At 42.8% G+C, this 21184-nt stretch overlaps 1 protein-coding gene and 1 pseudogene across 1 annotated transcript in view; one reads left to right on the forward strand and one right to left on the reverse strand.

The window, feature by feature from the left end:
- Nucleotides 1–21184, forward strand: part of CACNA1F (calcium voltage-gated channel subunit alpha1 F) — a 287992-nt gene that overhangs the window by 95215 nt on the left and 171593 nt on the right. The window contains exons 17-18 of the mRNA XM_077472367.1: nucleotides 2800–2920; nucleotides 4466–4544. Coding sequence (XP_077328493.1) covers nucleotides 2800–2920; nucleotides 4466–4544 — 200 coding nt within the window. The remainder of the gene's footprint in view (nucleotides 1–2799; nucleotides 2921–4465; nucleotides 4545–21184) is intronic.
- On the reverse strand, nucleotides 14058–14139 carry LOC143989569 (U2 spliceosomal RNA; annotated as a pseudogene).

Raw genomic sequence — 21184 nt, forward strand, 5'->3', positions numbered from 1 at the left:
TTGAGGAGGTTCTCAAAATGATCAGATTTCTTGTTTCAACCAGACGAAATCTGGTTGGTTGTCCATTTTTATATGTGCCAATTACATATTGGTGTAGCCCTTTGCCCCACCATGGATTTGGACTCTGAGGCACTGCCCATTGTCTTTCAACTTTTTTGGGGGGATTTTGTTACATGGGCAGGGAACCAATATACAGTACAAGGCTATGTAGTTTAATTGCACAGGCTGTGACTGGCCGGAGCCGCGATGACGTCACTCCCGCACATGCGCACGGGAGCCGTCAGTGACGGCATGATTCCATTCATTAAACGGTGTGCTCAATGCTCCGGCGCCATAGACACCGGTGCCGTCTTTCTTGCAATTATCTCCTTAACCGCGTAGGTTAAGGAGATATTTCTTGCACCTACAGGTAAGCCTTAATCTAGGCTTACCTGTAGGTCAAAGTGGTCTGTAAGGGTTTACAACCACTTTAACTAAAGGTGCTGTTTCCGCGATGGGTCCCGTAACATGGCACAGGTGACCACAGACGCGTACCTCCATGAGGTAGCTCTGATGTGAGACAAAGACCTTATAGGATTTGGCTGTGGTAATATAGAACTTGTACGTAAGGAAAAAGACCACCCCAGGCCAACACCCCTGGTAAGGAACAATATGACCTTCACATTCCTGAGGAAAGGGGGCTAGCTTGTCCATATATGGCTTCTTTGTCAGGATTTGGAGGCCTAGAATTCATTAGTGAGCAACAATATGAACCAACAATAATAGAGAAATATGAAATATGCAATATCCCCAACAATTATTGGTTTATACCAAGAAATACAGTCACCCAGCCTCAGTAAGTTCCCTATAGTCTGCTATGAACTGTCCAGCATGGGGTTCCATGTGGTGGAAATGGCAGGGTGACGGGATCTCAGATTCTGAAGTATGGGGTTTAAGATCCCCCATCAGGTCTCTAAAAGTTCTAAGATTCGTGTTAGATTAGATTTAAAAATAAGATAGTTATTTACGGGTGAACATAAAGCGTATCTAATCCCAAAAACAAAAAAATCATATATTGCAGCTTATCAATCATTAGATGAGGTGGTCTGCATTTGTTATCTTTTTTTTTTAGGCTTTTTTTTTCTTCTGGTAGCTATGCGGTAGCACTGGATAAGTAGGAACAAAAATTGGTTCTAGTGAAAAATCAAAATAGGTGTTCTTCCTGGAGAAGGTGAACCTGTGGAGTTAAAGTATATACGTGTAGACCTGGTCTAGTTCCTCGGCTGTTGCTTTTCTGATCACAATGGGCTCATCAGAAGATCAAATCCTTAATATGCGTTTGGAAACACCATATAAAAACAGTCATCTAGAACAGTGTTTCTCAACCTTTTTTCAGTCGAGGCACCCTTTACGAATTATGGACAATTTCGAGGCACCCTATTCTAAAATGTAAGAACTATTCGAATAGTCTTACACAATGCGGCAACATCCACACGTAGGACACCCAACGTTAGAGGTGATTTCTTCTTCCAAAGCAAATACACTTTTGCAAACTGGTACTGACTAGTATTCCAACTTCTCTTCTCCCTCAGTTTTTCTCCATCACTCAGCTAATGTGACCCCGATGCTGATGGAGAGAGGCAGGGGAGGGACAAAAAAGGATGCTATGCAGGCGACTGACATCCTCCTTATCAACTGATGATGCCATTGGTCGTTAGGACGCCAGCAGCTAGAAGGTTGTAATGTTGCACAATGAAAATCTGTGGAATTGTGTAACTAAAAGGTAGGCTTCATCCAGCTTGTCTACAATTTGCGGAAAATTTTTAGGCATTTTGCCAAGGCACCCCTGAAGAAACCTCAAGTCACCCTAGGTTGCATGGGCACCCTGGTTGAAAAAGGCTGATCTAGAATGTTCATTGAACAAGAACATCTGATGTTCTTGGTTAATAAACATTCTAAACAAACTTTAAAGCGAGTTGTTTTTACTAAGCGCTCCCATGCGACCTTGGAATGGACTTAGAACGTGGCTCAAAGCCAGGGATTGCGTTGCCGAGATCCACAGGGGAAGGGGTGCAGGCTGTCAAAATGCCCATCCAGAGCGATTATATGCAATGGATAAAAGGGACGCCGCTCTCCTGACTAGCCACCATAGTATGAAAATCAAGATCAGGCTTTTGGCGGAGTCTTGAAGGCTAATCTTGATTCTAATTCTATGTTGGCTGGTCGGGAGTGTGGCATCTTATTCATTACTCCTAACCATATAGCCAGGATTTTATTTTCATCTGACGATCTTGCGAATTACATGTTTCCTGTCCCTGAATTGTAACATTAAATCTTCCACTCTATCCATGAGAGCAGCTATGGTTGCCATCCTGGGCTGGTCTTCAAACATTTCTTCCCTTGTTTGCCTCTGTATCACACGGGGCAGCCAATGGAATTAGTAGTTTACAGAAGATAGATAAAGTTGTTTGTGCTTTTAGTTTAGCTCACAGGAAGTGACATAGAAACTGAATTTCTGGCAGGATCAACAGGTACTTTCTATAGTTGCTGAACGTTCCCAGTACCAGTACATATAAGAACTTGTCAGCTGCAATATATTACAGTTTTGGTTTTAGTTATACTTTAAACTTTATATACCCCTGTAAATGGCATTCTGGGATCCCATGTATTCTCTAAATAACATCGGAACTAGGTCTTTGTAAATACCATTTAAAATTACTGTATGATAAATTTTGCTTCTTTTTTCCCACTAAATGCCGTTCTTTAATAACCGATAAATTATCTCTACCTTTTATCTTTTTTTGTGTGGTTAATACGCAGATCCTTACCGGAGAGGACTGGAATGCAGTGATGTATGATGGGATCATGGCATATGGGGGACCATTTTTCCCTGGAATGTTGGTCTGTATATATTTCATCATCCTCTTCATTTGTGGAAACTGTATCCTGCTGTTAGACAATTATTGGAGCAAGTGATCTCCACCACTGATAACCAATTCTCAAAGTTACTCTGAAACAGAGCTCAGTGCAGGGGCAAGGTCCTTTAACACCCAAGGCAAGAAGGCCAAAGTGCTACCCCCATGAGCTGTGAACTATTTCAGCTACATAGGTTGCAGATCCTACCGTTTTTGCTCCCCCCCCCCCCCCGCTGAGGTGCTCAAGGTGGCTGCCCCTTGGCCTGGCCCTGTTTGTAAGTGCTTAGTGTCAGGGCCACTCACAGCTTCAAGTTCTGCCAATTCAGCAAAAATTGGCCGAAACTTGAGCCTTGAAGCGCCAGCACTACCAATTGAAGCTCCGCAGTGCAGTGGCCACACTCAAAACTAGCACCAGGTGAAAAAAAAGCATGTAAAAAGTGAAGCACACACAAACATGCCCACGGTGTTCATATAGTCCTCCTCTGGCCAAAGTGCTGCCCCCATGAGCTTTGAAGTGACTGCCCCCTTGGCCCAACCCTGTTTCTAAGCGCTTAGTATCAGGGCCACTCACAGCTTTAAGTTTGGCCAATTCAGCAAGAATTGGCCGAAACTTGAGCCATGAAGGGCCAGCACTACAAATTTGAAGCTCTGCAGTGCAGTGGCCGCACTCAAAACTAACACCAACAAAAATATGCAAAAGTGAAGCACACACAAACAGGCACAGGGTGTTCACATGGTCCTCCTCTGAAGAGAAAGGACCCAGGCCCCGATTCCCTGGGATGTAAGACTTCTGATGGGGACTATGGTACCAGTGGTCCACCTATCTGAAACCAGGTGGATCACATTCTACAGGGGATTTGCTGAGGACTTCCCCAAAAGGAGACTCTGTGGGAGGGCAAAACCTGACCATAAGGCCACACGATACACTTCCTCAAAACTTTCAGGGAAAGTCTGAATATCTACACCCTACTAATTGGGAGTATGTAATGTGCTAACACTACCAATAGCTTTGCAATGGGCAGAATCCCTGCTCCCTGCTGATTGGTCTCATTGGCAGTTCACTTTCCAGGCTGATGCAAGGAGATTGCTGCACTCACAGAGAGCAGTGGTCTTAGCTGCAAGATAGTGGTGTTGGATAGAAAGGATAAGTGACAAAGGGCCATTCTTACGTGGCATTCTTACTTGGATACCTGCACTGGAACCATTGCTGCATTTTTTTTTTTAATTACAAGAGTTTTAGTGGGTGTTAAGAAAATTAAGAAAGCAGTGATGATGTGTAGGACCATAACCTAGGTTTCACTTTCCTTTATTTGAGAAAAAACAGAACAATACAATGTGATTGCTATTATTTGCTCTGAAGTACAGCAGTCTACTGTATCGCTATATCCATAAGTCTATTGCTCTTTTATTGCTCAGCTTGGCTTGGAACTCATCAAATTAATTTTTAGTTCAGTTATTCAACGATTTTCATTTGCAAGCGCTGTGATAATTATTATTATGATTCATGGTACTTGATTGTTTGATCATCTTTCCTTTAGTTTATCAGACTCTTCCTTAACCTGCCTGTGTAGATATCTTACTGAATGTCTTCTTGGCTATCGCTGTGGACAATTTGGCTGATGCTGATAATATCAACAGTAAAGACAAAAAGTAAGAAGGGTATTGTTGTGATAAATGCAAAAATAACTCATTGCAGAAAGAGTATAGACCATGCATTCTCAACCAGAGTTCCATGGAACCTTGGCATTCCTCTAAAGTAGCCATCCTCAACCAAGGTTCTGTGGAACCCTAGGATTCCTCAAGAGGTTCCTAGGGGTTCCTTGAGCTGTAATTGACTGTTCTCCCATTTTGGTGCCTAAATTGTTCCAAGATCAAAGCCAGCATTATGACACCAATTGTCTTTTTAGCTGTCTGTAAGGGTGGCATTCTGACCATCATTGTAAGGCTTGCATTCTTCCCATTTATAACCAATTTAAGGGGCATTTTTCACATTGACCACAGTAAACAGTTTTTTGTAAGGGTTCACTGAGACCTGAAAATTATTTTAGGGGTTCCTCTGGGGTAAAAAGGTTAAGAAAGGTTGCTCTAGAGGTTGCTAGGGGTTTCTTGAGATGTGGATAATTGTCCTCCTATCTGCTAGTGCCTGCATAGTTCCAGTACTAAAGGCCACTAGGCATGACACCAATGATCTTTCTAGCTGTCTGTAAGGGTGGCATTCTGACCATCATTGTAAGGCTTACATTCTTCCTATTGATAACCAAAGTAAGGGGAATTTTTCCCATTGACCCATGGTGAATTGGTTTTTATAAGGGTTCCCCTGAGACCTGAAAATTATTTTAGGGGTTGTTTTGGGGTTAAAAAGGTTTAGAAGGGCTGCTCTAGAGGTTGTTAGGGGTTCCTTGAGATGTGGGTAATTGTCCTCCTGCCTGATAGTGCCTGCAGGGTTCTAGGGCAAAAGGCCACTTGGCATATATGATCTTTTTTTAGCTGTCTGTGAGGGTGGCATTGTAAGGAGGAAATTTTCCCAATGATCCCCAATGAATTCATTATAACAGGGGTTCCATGAGACCTGAAATTGGTTTCAAAGGTTCCTCTGCAGTAAAAAGTTTGAGAAAGTCTGCTATAGGCAATAGAGAGCCATGAGCACCTGAGCAGCTTTAAGCTTTTGTGCTGCCCATTGGGTTCCCAAATATGAATGGTGTTCTGATGTGCTAAAGACACCTCTAACAGGGGCTGGACAAGAAACAATAATGGCAATCAAGCATTGTTTTCTAACCTTGATATTTGCCAGAAGAGCCTTTGTGGGTACCTCATAGATGTTAGCTTGTCTCCTGATTTGGCCATTCACTTCTGCATCTGTAGATTGCTAACGCAAAGCTTATGTAAACCCAAAACTTTCTGGGCATTATTAGGCAATCACCCCTACCGGGTTATTATTGCTGTCTATATCCCCAGTAGGGAGATTTACTACTTATATGTCCTGGTGACCATTATCACTAAAAAGAAAGTAATGGAAAAAAAAATAGAATGGGGGGGGGAATCTTTCAATGGGGACTCTTGGTAAAGTCTAGACCACGTGCCGCTATACTTTTTTTGCATAAATCGCTATAAACTTTATTGATAACAATACATGGTTAATTCAACATCTTAGCCCCTGCCAGACATCAGTACTTCACTGGCAAGTTCCACCCTCAGTCTGTGCTTAGTCATAAAAGCGAATGAGTCAAGGAGGGTGAAATACCTCATTGCAATGTCCATGCTATAACAGTCTGTAGTATATTGCATTATCCATCAAAAATGGTATCCTCATAAACTGGAAAAAATGTAATGTCCCATTAAAAAAAAAGTGTGTAGCTGTCACGTACCTTGGCTGGAAGCCGAGTTGATGAGAGGGCTTCCCTTGCAGCTCCGGTCCGAGAACCCCTGAATATGGTGACAAAAGTACAAGGCTCAGAGAATCACAGGTGCCAGTAGCTTGGGAGCAGGTCATTGCCACAGTCAGAGACGTAGTCAAGGGGAGTCAGGGTCATACACAGTAAAGCAGCAGCGTGATCAGGAAGGAGGCTGAAGTCAGTACCAGGAAAGCAGGTAGCGCAAGGTTCAGTAGCAGGCTGAGGTCAGTACCAGGGAAGCAGGCAGAGCAAGGTTCAGTATCAGGCTGAGGTCAGTACCAGGGAAGCAGGCAGAGCAAGGTCTAGTAGCAGGCTGAGGTCAGTACCAGGGAAGCAGGCAGAGCAAGGTTCAGTAGCAGGCTGAGATCAGTACCAGGGAAGCAGGCAGAGCAAGGTTCAGTAGCAGGCTGAGGTCAGTACCAAGGAAGCAGGCAGAACAAGGTCCAATAGCAGGCTGAGGTCAGTATCAGGGAAGCAGGCAGAGCAAGGTCCAGTAGCAGGCTGAGGTCAATACCAGGGAAGCAGGCAGAGCAAGGTTCAGTAACAGGCTGAGGTCAGTACCAGGGAAGCAGGCAGAGCAAGGTTCAGTAGCAGGCTGAGGTCATTACCAGGGAAGCAGGCAGAACAAGGTTCAGTGGCAGGCCAAGGTCAATACTAGAGAAGCAGGCAGAACAAAGTCAGAGGCAAGCGGAGATCCAAAATCCACAGAGCAAAGTCAGGAACAAGCCGGATCAGCAATGGAAGATCAGTCAGCAAAAGCAGAAACACAGGAACGCAGTTCACGGGAAAGCTGAAGAACATCTATGTGTGTGCGAGCATTAGCTGCACTGGAATGAGCACTACCTGCAGGGGAATGAGCATTAGCTGTATTCATTTCCTGACAGTAGCCTTGACTTTTTGCACATTTCTGTGGGGAGGAGGGGATCTCAGAGGGCTTAACACCACAACCAGTTGGTTCACAGAGTTTTCCTGGAGCAGAACCGCTTGGAGTCATTTTGTGACAAATCTCTGAGAGGAGATTTCCTTCACCTTGGAGGGTTTTCCCTTCACTTCCTGTTGTGGATACAGGACAGGAAGGAAGCTCTCCCCTAATGGACATACGTATAAAATGTGACAGGTGTTTTATTTCTTTCCTGGTCTATTCAAAATGAAAAAAAGTTCAGGTGCATCTTTAGGAGGGTGTCTTTTCTTTGCGGAAGTGCCTAGACCTAGCATGTGAAGGGTTTGAACCTTTGTCAGACTGTTGTTGGTGTTGGGGAGATTCATCCTCATTATCGCTCCTGGTGACCCCTGTCTCCGATAAAGAAGGTGAAGGGAAGCCAAGCTTTTTAAGCTGTCAAAGTACTGTAATAGGAAATGAGGGGAAGCTTCCAAAGGGTAGACCTGTAAAGTGCAACACATGTCAACTCTATATTAATACTCAAACTTGATACAGTTTGTAAGGGCACTCTGAACTTCAGGACCAAGCAAAAACAGATGTCTTAATGAACCAGAAAGTCTATAATAGGGTATCTTACACACTTAGGGCTGCACTTATGGAGAGAAGCAATCTCTGAATAGGAAGCAGAAAAACCAAGAAAATGCACCTCTCAGTGTAGAATTAAAAGCTGTTTAGTTTCCCCAAAAAGGGTTAAAAACACTTACAAGATATGTAGGCTGGCAGAGCATATCATTAATATCCATGTAGGTGGTCCAGCATGAATACAGTGGTCACTGGCATATACAAGTTCTTTAGGTTGTGTGTGTCCAGTAGCAGGGAGGTCCAGGGAATGCCAACGGGAAAACCAGCAGGGAGCTCCAAGAGAACTGACAGGCCATCCCGCAATCACAGTCTCAAAACACGAGGATCCCGGAAGTGACGTCAGCGGCACGAGACAATAACCAGCACCCAGCGTGGACTACAAACAGGAAGCAAAACAGGAAGCAGTCATCAAAGAGGGACATGTTTCAGAACATCTCATTGGTTCCTTTATCAACCTGATGACTGTGTGTGTATGGGACTAATTTATGCTACCTGGGTGGACCTTAGGGGCGGGAATATGTAAATGGAGCGTTATCACAATATAAAGGTATAGGACAGGAGGAGAAACAGAAACAAAATCCCTATCCAAACAAAAAAATATATATGATTTCATACAGAACAACAACCAATTAGCGACATTTAAAAATAAAAATAAACATAAAATAATTCTTAAGACTAGGCATATATATAAGACTGAAGGGGAGGGAGTAGGGGAAAAAAGGGAGGGGCAAAAGAAGAAAGGTAATAAAGGGGAAAGAGAAAATATTTTTAAAAATATCTAGGGAAAAGATATTTAAAAAAATATATATCTAAGGCAAAAAATCTGTATAAATATATTAGCTAAATATATTTAAAACATTTTTAAAACAAATATATATATATATATATATATATATATATATATATATATATATATATATATATATATACCGAAATGGTTAAAATGATTTAAAAATATTTACCATATTTAAAATAATATACTAATAGAAAATGATATACTAAAAAAAAATCCTGCACAAATATATTAGGAAAGGAAGAATCTAGAGAATGGCACTAGTTTTAAAGTCCTTGTTCAACCCTCCAGGGGCAAGAACATTTAAAGTAAAAATCCAAAACATTTCTCTATGACAGAGTTTTCTGAAACGTTCGGCTGAGGGGAGGTTCTTTGGCATTGTCTCAATGACCCAGACCCTTAAACCATCTGTAGATTTTTGATGGTACTTGAGGAAATGCCTAGGAACACTGTGATTATCTAATCCACCGGAGATGAAATGGCGATGCTCGCCGGAATGCTTGTGAAGTGGCCTAATGGTTCTCCCTACATAAAACAGGCCGACAGTATACAGTATACCACATGGTCAGTGGAGCATGTGTGAAAACCCTTGATAGGGTATGTTTTTCCTTTGCAACAAAATCCCTCTGGCCATGTCTCACAAACTGGCAGGTTTTGCATAATGTTTTGCGGCATTGGTACATACCCTAGATAGCTAGAAAAGTGGGAATAGAACTACCAGGGGGAGGAGGTTTCTCTTTAAGTTTACTTAGTGCCACTTTTCTCTTAATATTAGGTGCTTTTCTGTACGCAAACTTTGGCCTATTGGGAACGACAGGAAGGAGATACTCATCCTGAAGCAGCAAGGGCCAATGTCTCCGTACAATACTCTTCATCTGTTTGTGACGAGAATGAAATTGAGTGATGAAGCGTAAATCATTAAGATTTTTACTACCACGGATAGAGGTATATGAAGAGGGAGTTGTATTTTTGTATTGAGAACATGCTGTTTCCACAAGATTTACTGGGAACCCTTTATCAAGGAATTTTGCTTTTAAAGTCTTACTCTGATTATCGTAATCATCAATTCTAGTACAATTCTTTTTCAGTGTGCAAAATTGGCTCTTGGGTATATTGTTGAGCCATTGGGGATGATGACAACTTTTATAGTGGAGAAATTAGTTCCCTGCCGTAGGTTTGGTAAAATTCTTGGCATGAATATCTTTGCCAACAGAAAATAATTCCAAATCAAGGAAAGCTAACTTATCTTTATCCAGAACAGAGGTAAATTGTAAGCCCATATTATTATTGTTACAATGTGTAACAAAATCTAAGACTGAAGATGCACTGCCATCCCAAATAATAATCACATCATCTATGTAACGACCATAGAACACAATGTGGGAGAGAAAAGGATTGTTTTGCCATATAATTACATAGTTACATAGTTACATAGTTAGTCAGGTTGAAAAAAGACACAAGTCCATCCAGTTCAACCTTAAAAACAAATAAATAAATAATAAAATAATCGTACAATTCAAATACCCAATTTTATGCTCACAATTGATCCAAAGGAAGGCGAAAAAAAAAAACCCAGCAGAGCATGCTCCAATTTGCTACAGCAAGGGAAAAAAATTCCTTCCTGATCCCCCAAGAGGCAATCCGATTTTCCCTGGATCAACTTTACTTGTTAGTACCCAGTTATATTATGTACATTCAGGAAAGTATCCAGGCCTTTCTTAAAGCAATCTACTGAGCTGGCCAGAACCACCTCTGGCGGGAGTCTATTCCACATTTTCACAGCTCTAACTGTGAAGAAACCTTGTGCAAGGATTCCCAATGCCCCATAGTAAGATTGGCATATGAAGGTGCAAAATTTGCCCCCATAGCAGTCCCATTCACTTCAAGAAAAAAATTGTTATTGAATTTAAAATAATTGTGAGTGAGACAGAAAGAAAGAGGTAGCCTCAACAATTAAGGAGGCTTGCCTGGGGTTCAGCATAGGGTCCTGACACAAAAAGGATTGTATGGCGCTCAATCCCACATTGTGCGGTATGGAAGTATACAAAGATTAGACATCTAGGGAGACCCAGAGATAACTGGGCTCCCAAGAGTAGGGCGAAAGCAATTCCAGCAAATGGGTGCCATCTCTAATGTAGGACTGGAGGGATTGGGCAAATGGCTGAAGAAACTGGTTGACATATTGTGACAAGCCACTGGTAATACTACCCATGGCTGCCACAATAGGACGTCCAGAGGGATTAGTCAAATTCTTATGCACCTTAGGTAAATGATATAGGTATGGGGTAAAATGTACATCCTTAATCAAGAAAGAGGCTTCCTGTGGAGTAATAATTTTTTCACTGAGTGCATTTTTAACAAGGGCAGTAGCCTCCAACGTAAACCTGGGCAATGGATCAGGTTTTAATCTAACATACGTATTAGGATCTGAAAGGAGTCTGTTGGCTTCATTAACATAGTCAGCTCTATTTTGTACAACTATGCCTCCTCCTTTGTCTGCACTTTTAATTACCAGATCATAATTATTAGTTAGAGCATCTAAAGCTTTCTTTTCAGGGTACGTGAGATTGGAATGGGTCTTGTTTTTATTTTTTGCTGAATTGCAATTGTCTAAAATGTGTATTCTTAACAGGTGGAAAAGTCATAAGGTGTTGGGTATACAGAATTTGATCTGTCTCTGAGCCGTCAAACGGAAAAAGAGGAATATTATACTGATTACTAGATTCTGTACTATAAGCATATCGTTCTTACAGAACAGCAAGACAATCTGGATCATTGGAAGTTACAATATCATTACAAGAAAAATTAACAGAAATGGAACTAGAATTAACCTGAGGGTAACTATGATTCTGTTTCTTAGACTGAATATTGTAAAATCTTTTTAGAGTAAGGCATCGAACAAATTTATTTAAATGCTTGAAAAGGAGAAAAGGATTGGGCTGAGCAGACGGTGCAAAATTAAGACCGCGACTAAGTAATGATATCTCATCATTAGTTAGAAGATGGGTAGAAAGATTAAAGATTTTTATTATATTGTCTTTTTCTTCGGGTCTGGACTTGAGTCTACCTCCTCTACCTCGGTAGCCTCTAGTTCATATTTTCTTTATAGGGGCTTGGACCGAGGGAGGTCGGGCACTAAAAAAGAGACCGCAGAAGGGTCAAGAGAGTAAGTGCTAGTAGTTAGTGTCGCAAGGAGAGAATTAGGACCAAAGGAAATTGATGGACCAGGTAATACTCCACTAGCAACATCAACAGACACAGCACCATCACAGGCACCAGTATTTAAATGAGTACGTGAAGGAGAAAGAGGAGAGGGGGCTACCAGATGGGGAACCAAAGGATGAGGTGGGGGCCTACTATTTGCCAATGCGGCAGACGAGATCTCCTGTGAAATCTTGGGTTGGGAATCTACTGGCGGTGGGGAAGGCGCAGTGGTGGTCTTCACCTTTTTAGATGGTCTCACTTGTTTAAATGATATGGGGAATGAATTTTCTTGTGCACGATCTATAGGCCAATGAATCGGAGTAGCAAATGGGTTGATGATCATAAAGGGTGGTGGATCAGTGATAGATCCACGTTTCCATGAAAAAATTCTATCATTGCTATAATCTTTCAAATCTCTACCAAACTTTCCTAATTTAATTTTAATAAGTAGGTCTTCTTTCCTATTGGTTTTATTAGTAATAATAGACAGCCACAGAGATGGTAACTCTGAAGTCATCTCGGAAATTTGGGAACTAATTATCTGTATTTGATGTACTAATTGTTCATATCTAATACGTCTTTGTGTGGCAATTATTTTAATCCATTTATTTGTACAAAATTCGGAAATTTAGGACCATTCCTTCTTTTGCGCAGGATCTAAGAATGAACAAGTCTTCAAAATCCTCAAGCCCTTTGGGGTTATGTGGGCAGATATATATTTATGGAGAAAAAATTCATCCCACCACTGCTGATTAGCAGAGGTAATCAATTTCTCCAATCACTGAAACAATGAGCATAAAGAACCATATTCCTTATGTGAAAAATGGGGAAGTGGCTTAAAAACATTGCTAGGAAAGATAGCAAGGAGTTCTTTGATTCTCGAATGTTTAAAAGAATTGATTTCTGATAAGAAATCCATAGTAAAAAGAAAGAGAAAAAAATATATATATACTGTATATTTAAACGCTCATAAAATGTATATATATGTGTGTACCAGGAGTAAGGAGAAAAAAAGAGGGGGAAGGGGGACTAATGAATAAATACAAAACAAAAAGCAAAATTGGGATAAATTACACAATCTGCTTAAAAATTAGTCCATATAATCAGTGCAGCTGCCTTTGGGTTGCTTTAAGCCCTTGTACACACGGTCGGACATTTCAACAACCAAATCCGTTGGATTTTGTCCGACGGATTTTGTCTGACGGATTGTGTCCGAAACTGTTGCATACACACGGTCGGACAATGTTGTCGGAAAATCCGATCTTTCAGAACGTGATGACGTAATTTAGTTACGATGGGACTACGTTCAGGCTAGTAGCCAATAGCTTTGATGTAGGAATTTGATCTGAGCATGCGTGCCACTTTGTCCGATCGGAATTCTCTACACATGATCGGAGTATGTCCGATCGGACCAGTTTGTCGGAAAATATTTCGAGCAAGTTGGAAAATTTGGCCCGACGGATATTCCGACTGAAACAGTCCGATGCATACCACACACAGTCGGATTATCCGACAAAACGGTCCGATAGGACACATTCCCGACGGATTCTCGGACTGTGTGTACAAGGACTTAGACATAATAATCCAGATACTGTTTTTTTTTTCTATTGAAAAAGCATATGGCGTGCAAAACACACCCAAAAACTTCCATCCGGTACCAAAAAAATTGCACACACATAAAGAATGACACACAAAAACGTGCAACGGGTGTCTGCTGTCCTCCACAAGGAAGGACCTTACCCTGATCCCCCGGGGCGTTAGGCTCCAGATGGGGACTGAGGTACCAAATGCATGGCCCATCCAGCCGAACGACCGCCAAACATCAAAGTGAATAAATCACAGTGAAAGTAAGGCACCCCTGAACTGCCACTCCAGGGGCACATTACCATAGGCTTTTCAACAAAAGCATTCCCCACCCCAGCCAGAAAGGCATGGAGATCCAGGAGCTTAGTGAGAGCCCTTTGCCATCAGTCCTCACCCTCGCTCCCATCACTCCTACCTAATTACATTCGGGAAGTACAGGCCGTTCCCCCGGTGGGAGAAAGGGGAACCAACGTTCCCTTCCAAAAAACTGACCGGAGCTAAAGCTGCCCTAATCCAGGCCAGAATCCAGGGTCCCCTCCCCTGGCGCCGACCAGTGGTTCTCCATCCTCATCAGAAGGCTTCCCTTTTGGCTACGAACCGCTCCGGGTCACCTTCACACCAGCAGGTTTTGCATAGCAACCGCCACCCCTGCTCCACCTCACCGTAGAACAGGGACGGAAGAAAGCCACCTCCTGGTAACTGATAAGAACAGATACTACACTTGATCTTAGCCAAAAGGCCAGAAACAGTTTGTAAGGGCACTCTGAACTTCAGGACCAAGGTGGTCCGGCATGAATAGAGTGGTCACTGGCATATACAAGTTCTTTAGGCTGTGTGTGTCCAGTAGAAAGGAGGTCCAGGGAATGCCAACGGGAAAACCAGCAGGGAGCTCCAAGAGAACTGACAGGCCAGCCCGCAATCACAGTCTCAAAACACGAGGATCCCGGAAGTGACGTCAGCGGCAGGAGACAATAACCAGCAACCAGCGTGGACCACAAACAGGAAGCAATACAGGAAGCAGTCATGAAAGAGGGACGCGTTTCAGAACATCTCATTGGTTCCTTTATCAACCTGATGAGTGTGTGTGCATGGGATTAATTTATACTACCTGGGCGGACCTTAGGGACGGGAATATGTAAATGGAGCGTTATCACAATATAAAGGTATAGGACAGGAGGAGAAACAGAAACAAAATCCCTATCCAAACAAAAAAAAATATGATTTCATACAGAACAACAACCAATAAGCGACATTTAAATATAAAAATAAACATAAAATGAAAATGAGAATCAATATTTTTACACAATCTTCAATATTTCTTAAGACTAGGCATATATATAAGACTGAAGGGGAGGGAGTAGGGGAAAAAAGGGAGGGGCAAAAGAAGAAAGGGAATATTTTGAAAAATATCTAGGTAAAAAATATTTTAAAAATATATATCCGAGGCAAAAAATATGTATAAATATATTAGCTAAATATATTTAAAAACATTTTAAAAAAATATATATATACCGAAATGGTTAAAATTATTTAAAAATATTTTCCATATTTAAAATAATATACCAATAGAAAATGATATACTAATAAAAATCCTGCACAAACGTTCAGCTGAGGGGAGGTCATCTCCGGTGGATTAGATAATCACAGTGTTCCTAGGCATTTCCTCAAGTACCATCAAAAATCTACAGATGGTTTAAGGGTGTGGGTCATTGAGACAATGCCAAAGAACCTCCCCTCAGCCGAACGTTTCAGAAAACTCTGTCATAGAGAAATGTTTTGGATTTTTACTTTAAATGTTCTTGCCCCTGGAGGATTGAACGAGGACTTTGAAACTAGTGCCATTCTCTAGATTCCCCCTTTCCTAATATATTTATGCAGGATTTTTTATTAGTATATAATTTTCTATTAGTATATTATTTTAAATATAGTAAATATTTTTAAATAATTTTAACCATTTCGGTATATATATTTTTTTTAAATGTTTTTAAATATATTTAGCTACTATATTTATACATATTTTTTGCCTTAGATATTTTTCAAAATATTTTCTCTTTTCCCCTTTATTCCCTTTCTTCTTTTGCCCCTCCCTTTTTTCCCCTACTCCCTCCCCTTCAGTCTTATATATATATATATATATATATATATATATATATATATATATATATATATATATATATATATATATATATATATATATATATATGCATAGTCTTAAGAATTATTGAAGATTGTGTAAAAATATTGATTCTCATTTTCATTTTATGTTTATTATTATTTTTAAATGTCGCTTATTGGTTGTTGTTCTCTATGAAATCATATATTTTTTCGTTTGGATAGGGATTTTGTTTCTGTTTCTCCTCCTGTCCTATACCTTTATATTGTGATAACGCGCCATTTACATATTCCCGCCCCTAAGGTCCGCCCAGGTAGTATAAATTAGTCCCATACACACACAGTCATAAGGTTGATAAAGGAACCAATGAGATGTTCCGAAACGCGTCCCTCTTTGATGACTTCTTCCTGTTTTGCTTCCTGTTTGTGGTCCACACTGGTTGCTGGTTATTGTCTCCTGCCGCTGACGTCACTTCCGGGATCCTCGTGTTTTGAGACTGTAATTGCGGGCTGGCCTGTCAGTTCTCTTGGAGCTTCCTGCTGGTTTTCCCGTTGGCATTCCCTGGACCTCCCTGCTACTGGACACACACAGCCTAAAGAACTTGTATATGCCAGTGACCACTGTATTCATGCTGGACCACCTACATGGATATTAATGATATGTTCTGCCAGTCTACATATCTTGTAAGTGTTTTTAACCCTTTTTGGGGAAATTAAACAGCTTTTAATTCTACACTTAAGCCGCGTACACACGTAGCGGTATGTCCGACGTACTTAGTCTGGCGGACTTCCCGCCAGACTGTCCGTCGGACTTTCCGAACGGGCTACTTGCCCACACACGGCACTTTTTGAGCGGACTAATACGGCGTACTATGTCCGCCGTACTATCCGCCCTACTTTTGAAATGAACGGACTCGCCCACACACGCGGAGGAAAGTCCGCTCATTTCGAGCGCGTCTCCAGGTAGGCAGGGCCCGCGAAGGAGACGTCGCTGGCCCCGCCGCCTGGTATGGACTTAAAGAGGAGGGCCGGTTATACAAAAAAAAAAAAAAGTCAGCAGCTGCAAACACTGCAGCTGCTGACTTAATAAACAGACTCACCTGTCCAGGGCGCCTGCGATGTCGGCCGCCCGAGGCCGACCAGTCCCTTGGCTCTCGGGTCCCGGCGCCGCCATTCCTTGTAAGGGAAACAGGCAGTGGAGTCTTACGGCTTCACTGCCCGTTTCCTACTGCTCATGCGCGAGTCCCGCAGCTACTGCGCATGCGCGAGTCCCGCAGCGCTTTCTGAATGGGACGCGCTGTGTTCTGGAACACACAGTTCCCAGAACACAGCACAACCCATTACCCAGAAGACGCCGCGACGAAGACAGAAGACAGAAGATCTCCGCGGAGGAGGAAGAGGAAGATTAGGAGAAAGTGCCTAGCAACAGGCATTTCTGGTAAGTAAAAAAAAAAAATTTTTTTCTTTTTTTTTTGTAATTTTTTATATTTTTTTTGTTTTCAGGGTGGCACTCCACTTTAAAGGGGAACCCCAACGCCGAAAAAAACTGGCGTGGGGGTCCCCCCCAAGTCCACAACAGACCCTTGTCCGAGCACGCTACCCGTCCGGCCAGGAAAGGGAGGGCGAGCGAGCGCCCCCCCCTCCTGAGCCGTACCAGGCCGCGTGCCCTCAACATGGGGGGTGCCTTGGGGAAGGGGGGCCGCGCGGCCCCCCACCCCAAAGCACCTTGTCCCCATGTTGATGAGGACAAGGGCCTCTTCCCGACAACCCTGGCTGTTGGTTGTCGGGGTCTGCGGGCGGGGGGCTTATCGGAATCCGGGAGCCCCCTTTATTAAGGGGCCCCCGGATACCGGCCCCCCACCCTATGTGAATGAGTATGGGGTACAATGTACCCCTACCCATTCACCTGTAAAATAAAGTACAAAAAAAACACAACACACAAGATAAAATAATTTATTGCACAGCTCTGGGGGTCTTCTCGCCGGACTCCTCCGCTATCTTCTTGTAGCTCTTTTACTAGCGGAGGAGCCCGGCATTCTTCTTCGTCGCCGCGGCCTCTTCTTTCGACTTCGGGGGTCTTGTCCCCCTCTTCGGTTCTTCTGCCGGGCCACCGCGCCTTCTTATAGCTCTTTTACAGGCGGTGGCCCGGTCTTCTGTCGCCGCCGCCGCCTTCCGTTCTTCTTCTTCTTCTTCTTCTTCTCCAGGAGATGTTGACTCGACGATCTCTCCGGCCGCAATGCCAGGGACGCGCTGCGCTGCCACTTATATAGGGACAAGGGGCAGTGTCACATGGGTTTATGTCACATGGGTTGGTCACATGGGTTGATGTCACATGGCGACAGTCCCAGCATCCTCCGGGACTGTGACATCGTAAGGGGGTGGGGTCACCATGTGACACCAACCCATGTGACACCGCCCCTTGTCCCTATATAAGTGGCAGCGCAGCGCGTCCCTGGCATTGCGGCCGGAGAGATCGTCGAGTCAACATCTCCAGGAGAAGAAGAAGAAGAAGAAGAAGAACGGAAGGCGGCGGCGGCGGCGTCAGAAGACCGGGCCACCGCCTGTAAAAGAGCTATAAGAAGGCGCGGTGGCCCGGCAGAAGAACCGAAGAGGGGGACAAGACCCCCGAAGTCGGAAGAAGAGGCCGGCGGCGAGGAAGAAAGCCGGACTCCTCCGCTAGCAAAAGAGCTACAAGAAGATAGCGGAGGAGTCCGGCGAGAAGACCCCCGAAGACGGAAGACCCCCGGAGCTGTGCAATAAAGTATTTTATCTCGTGTGTTGTGTTTTTTTTGTACTTTTATTTTACAGGTGAATGGGTAGGGGTACATTGTACCCCATACTCATTCACATAGGGTGGGGGGCCCGCAGACCCCGACAACCAACGGCCAGGGTTGTCGGGAAGAGGCCCTTGTCCTCATCAACATGGGGACAAGGTGCTTTGGGTTGGGGGGGCCGCGTGGCCCCCCTTCCCCAAGGCACCCCCCATGTTGAGGGCACGCGGCCTGGTACGGCTCAGGAGGGGGGGCGCTCGCTCGCCCCCCCTTTCCTGGCCGGCCGGGTAGCGTGCTCGGACAAGGGTCTGTTGTGGACTTGGGGGGGACCCCCACGCCGATTTTTTTCGGCGTTGGGGTTCCCCTTTAAGTCCATATCAGGCGGCGGGGCCAGCGACGTCTCCTTCGCGGGCCCCGCCTACCTGGAGACGCGCTCGAAATGAGCGGACTTTTCTCCGGGCGGGAAAAGTCCGCTCATTTCAAAAGTACGGCGGACTGGCATACACACGGCCGGATTGTCCGCCGAAAATGCGAGTCCGCCAGGAAGATTGGAGTGCAACACGGCATTCTAAGTCCGCCGTACTTTCGAGTCAAAAAAGTATGCCGGAGGCTACACACTGGGGGATTGTTTGGCGGACTTGAGTTTGCCGGACTTTTCCACCGGATTGTTTGATCGTGTGTACGCGGCATTAGAGGCACCTTTTCTTTGTTTTTCTGATTCCTATTCAGAGATTTCTTATCTCCATAAGTGCAGCCCTAAGTGTGGAAGATATTATAGATTTTCTGGTTCATAAAGACATCTGTTTTTGCTTGGTCCTGAAGTTCAGAGTGCCCTTACAAACTGTATCTGGATTATTATGTCTTAAAGCAACTCAAAGGCTGCTGCACTGACTATATGGACTAATTTTTAAGCAGATTGTGTAATTTATCCCAATTTTGCCTTTTGTTTTGTATTTATTCATTAGTCCCCCTTCCCCCTTTTTTCTCTCCTTACTCCTTGTACACACATATATATAAATTTTATGAGCGTTTAAATATATATAATATATATATATATATATATATATATATATATATATATATATATATATTTATTTATTTATTTTTTTCCTCTCTTTCTTCTTACTATGGATTTCTTATCAGAAATAGATTCTTTTAAACATTTGAGAATCAAAGAAGTCCTTGCTATCTTTCCTAGCAATTTTTTTAAGCCACTTCTCCATTTTTCACATAAGGAATATGGTTCTTTATGCTCATTGTTTCAGAGATTGGAGAAATTGATTACCTCTGCTAATCAGCAGTGGTGGGATGAATTTTTTCTCCATAAATATATATCTGCCCACATAACCCCAAGGGGCTTGAGGATTTTGAAGACTTGTTCATTCTTAGATCCTGCGCAAAAGGAATGGTCCTAAATTTCCGAATTTTGTACAAATAAATGGATTAAAATAATTGCCACACAAAGACGTATTAGATATGAACAATTAGTACATCAAATACAGATAATTAGTTCCCAAATTTCCGAGATGACTTCAGAGTTACCATCTCTGCGGCTGTCTATTATTACTAATAAACCCAATAGGAAAGAAGACCTACTTATTAAAATTAAATTAGGAAAGTTTGGTAGAGATTTGAAAGATTATAGCAATGATAGAATTTTTTCATGGAAACGTGGATCTATCACTGATCCACCACCCCTTATGATCATCAACCCATTTGCTACTCCGATTCATCGGCCTATAGATACACAAGAAAAAACATGCCCCATATCATTTAAACAAGTGAGACCATCTAAAAAGGTGAAGACCACCACTGCGCCTTCCCCACCGCCAGTTGTGTCACTAATAACTGATACAGATTCCCAACCCAAGATTTCACAGGAGATCTCGTCTGCCGCATTGGCAAATAGTAGACCCCCACCTCATCCTTTGGTTCCCCATCCGGTAGCCCCTTCTCCCCTTTCTCCTTCACGTACTCATTTAAATACTGGTGCCTGTGATGGTGCTGCATCTGTTGTTGTTGCTAGTGGAGTATTACCTGGTCCATTAGTTTCCTTTGGTCCTAATTCTCTCCTTGCGACACTAACTACTAGCACTTACTCTCTTGACCCTTCTGCGGTCTCTTTTTTAGTGCCCGACCTCCCTTGGTCCAAGCTCCTAAAAAGAAAACACGAACTAGAGGCTGCCGAGGTAGAGGAGGTAGACTCAAGTCCAGACCGGAGGAGAAAGACAATAGTATAAAAATCTTTAATCTTTCTACCCATCTTGAGATATCATTACTTAGTCGCGGTCTTAATTTTGCACCTTCTGCTCAGCCCAATCCTTTTCTCCTTTTCAAGGATTTAAATAAATTTGTTCGATGCCTTACTCTAAAAAGATTTTACAACTTTCAGTCTAAAGCCCCATACACACTATCAGTTTTTCTGCTGAGTTTTTCCTTCAGGTTTACCAAAACCATGTAGTGCAAGGGCCTGCCTGATGGCATACAAATTGAAACTCCTAAGGTTTGACCTCATATTATATGGTTTTGGTAAATCTGAAGGAAAAACTCAGCAGAAAAACTGATAGTGTGTATGGTGCTTAAGAAACAGAATCATAGTTACCCTCAGGTTATTTCTAGTTCCATTTCTGTTAATTTTTCTTGTAATGATATTGTAACTTCCAATGATCCAGATTGTCTTGCTGTTCTGGAAGAACTATATGCTTATAGTACAGAATCTAGTAATCCATATAATATTCCTCCTTTTCCGTTTGATGGCTCAGAGACAGATCAAATTCTGTATACCCAACACCTTATGACTTCTCCACCTGTTAAGAATACAAATTTTAGACCTACATCAGTGTTCTACCCTACTATTATATTATTATTATTATAAGGGCTCCTGTATCAATGCTTTTTATCGTATTGTTTAT

The sequence above is a fragment of the Lithobates pipiens genome, unplaced genomic scaffold (genome assembly GCF_037356315.1).
Source record: "Lithobates pipiens isolate NorthernLeopardFrog02 unplaced genomic scaffold, aLitPip1_a1.2 Scaffold_1, whole genome shotgun sequence".
Classification (NCBI taxonomy): Eukaryota; Metazoa; Chordata; class Amphibia; order Anura; family Ranidae; genus Lithobates; species Lithobates pipiens.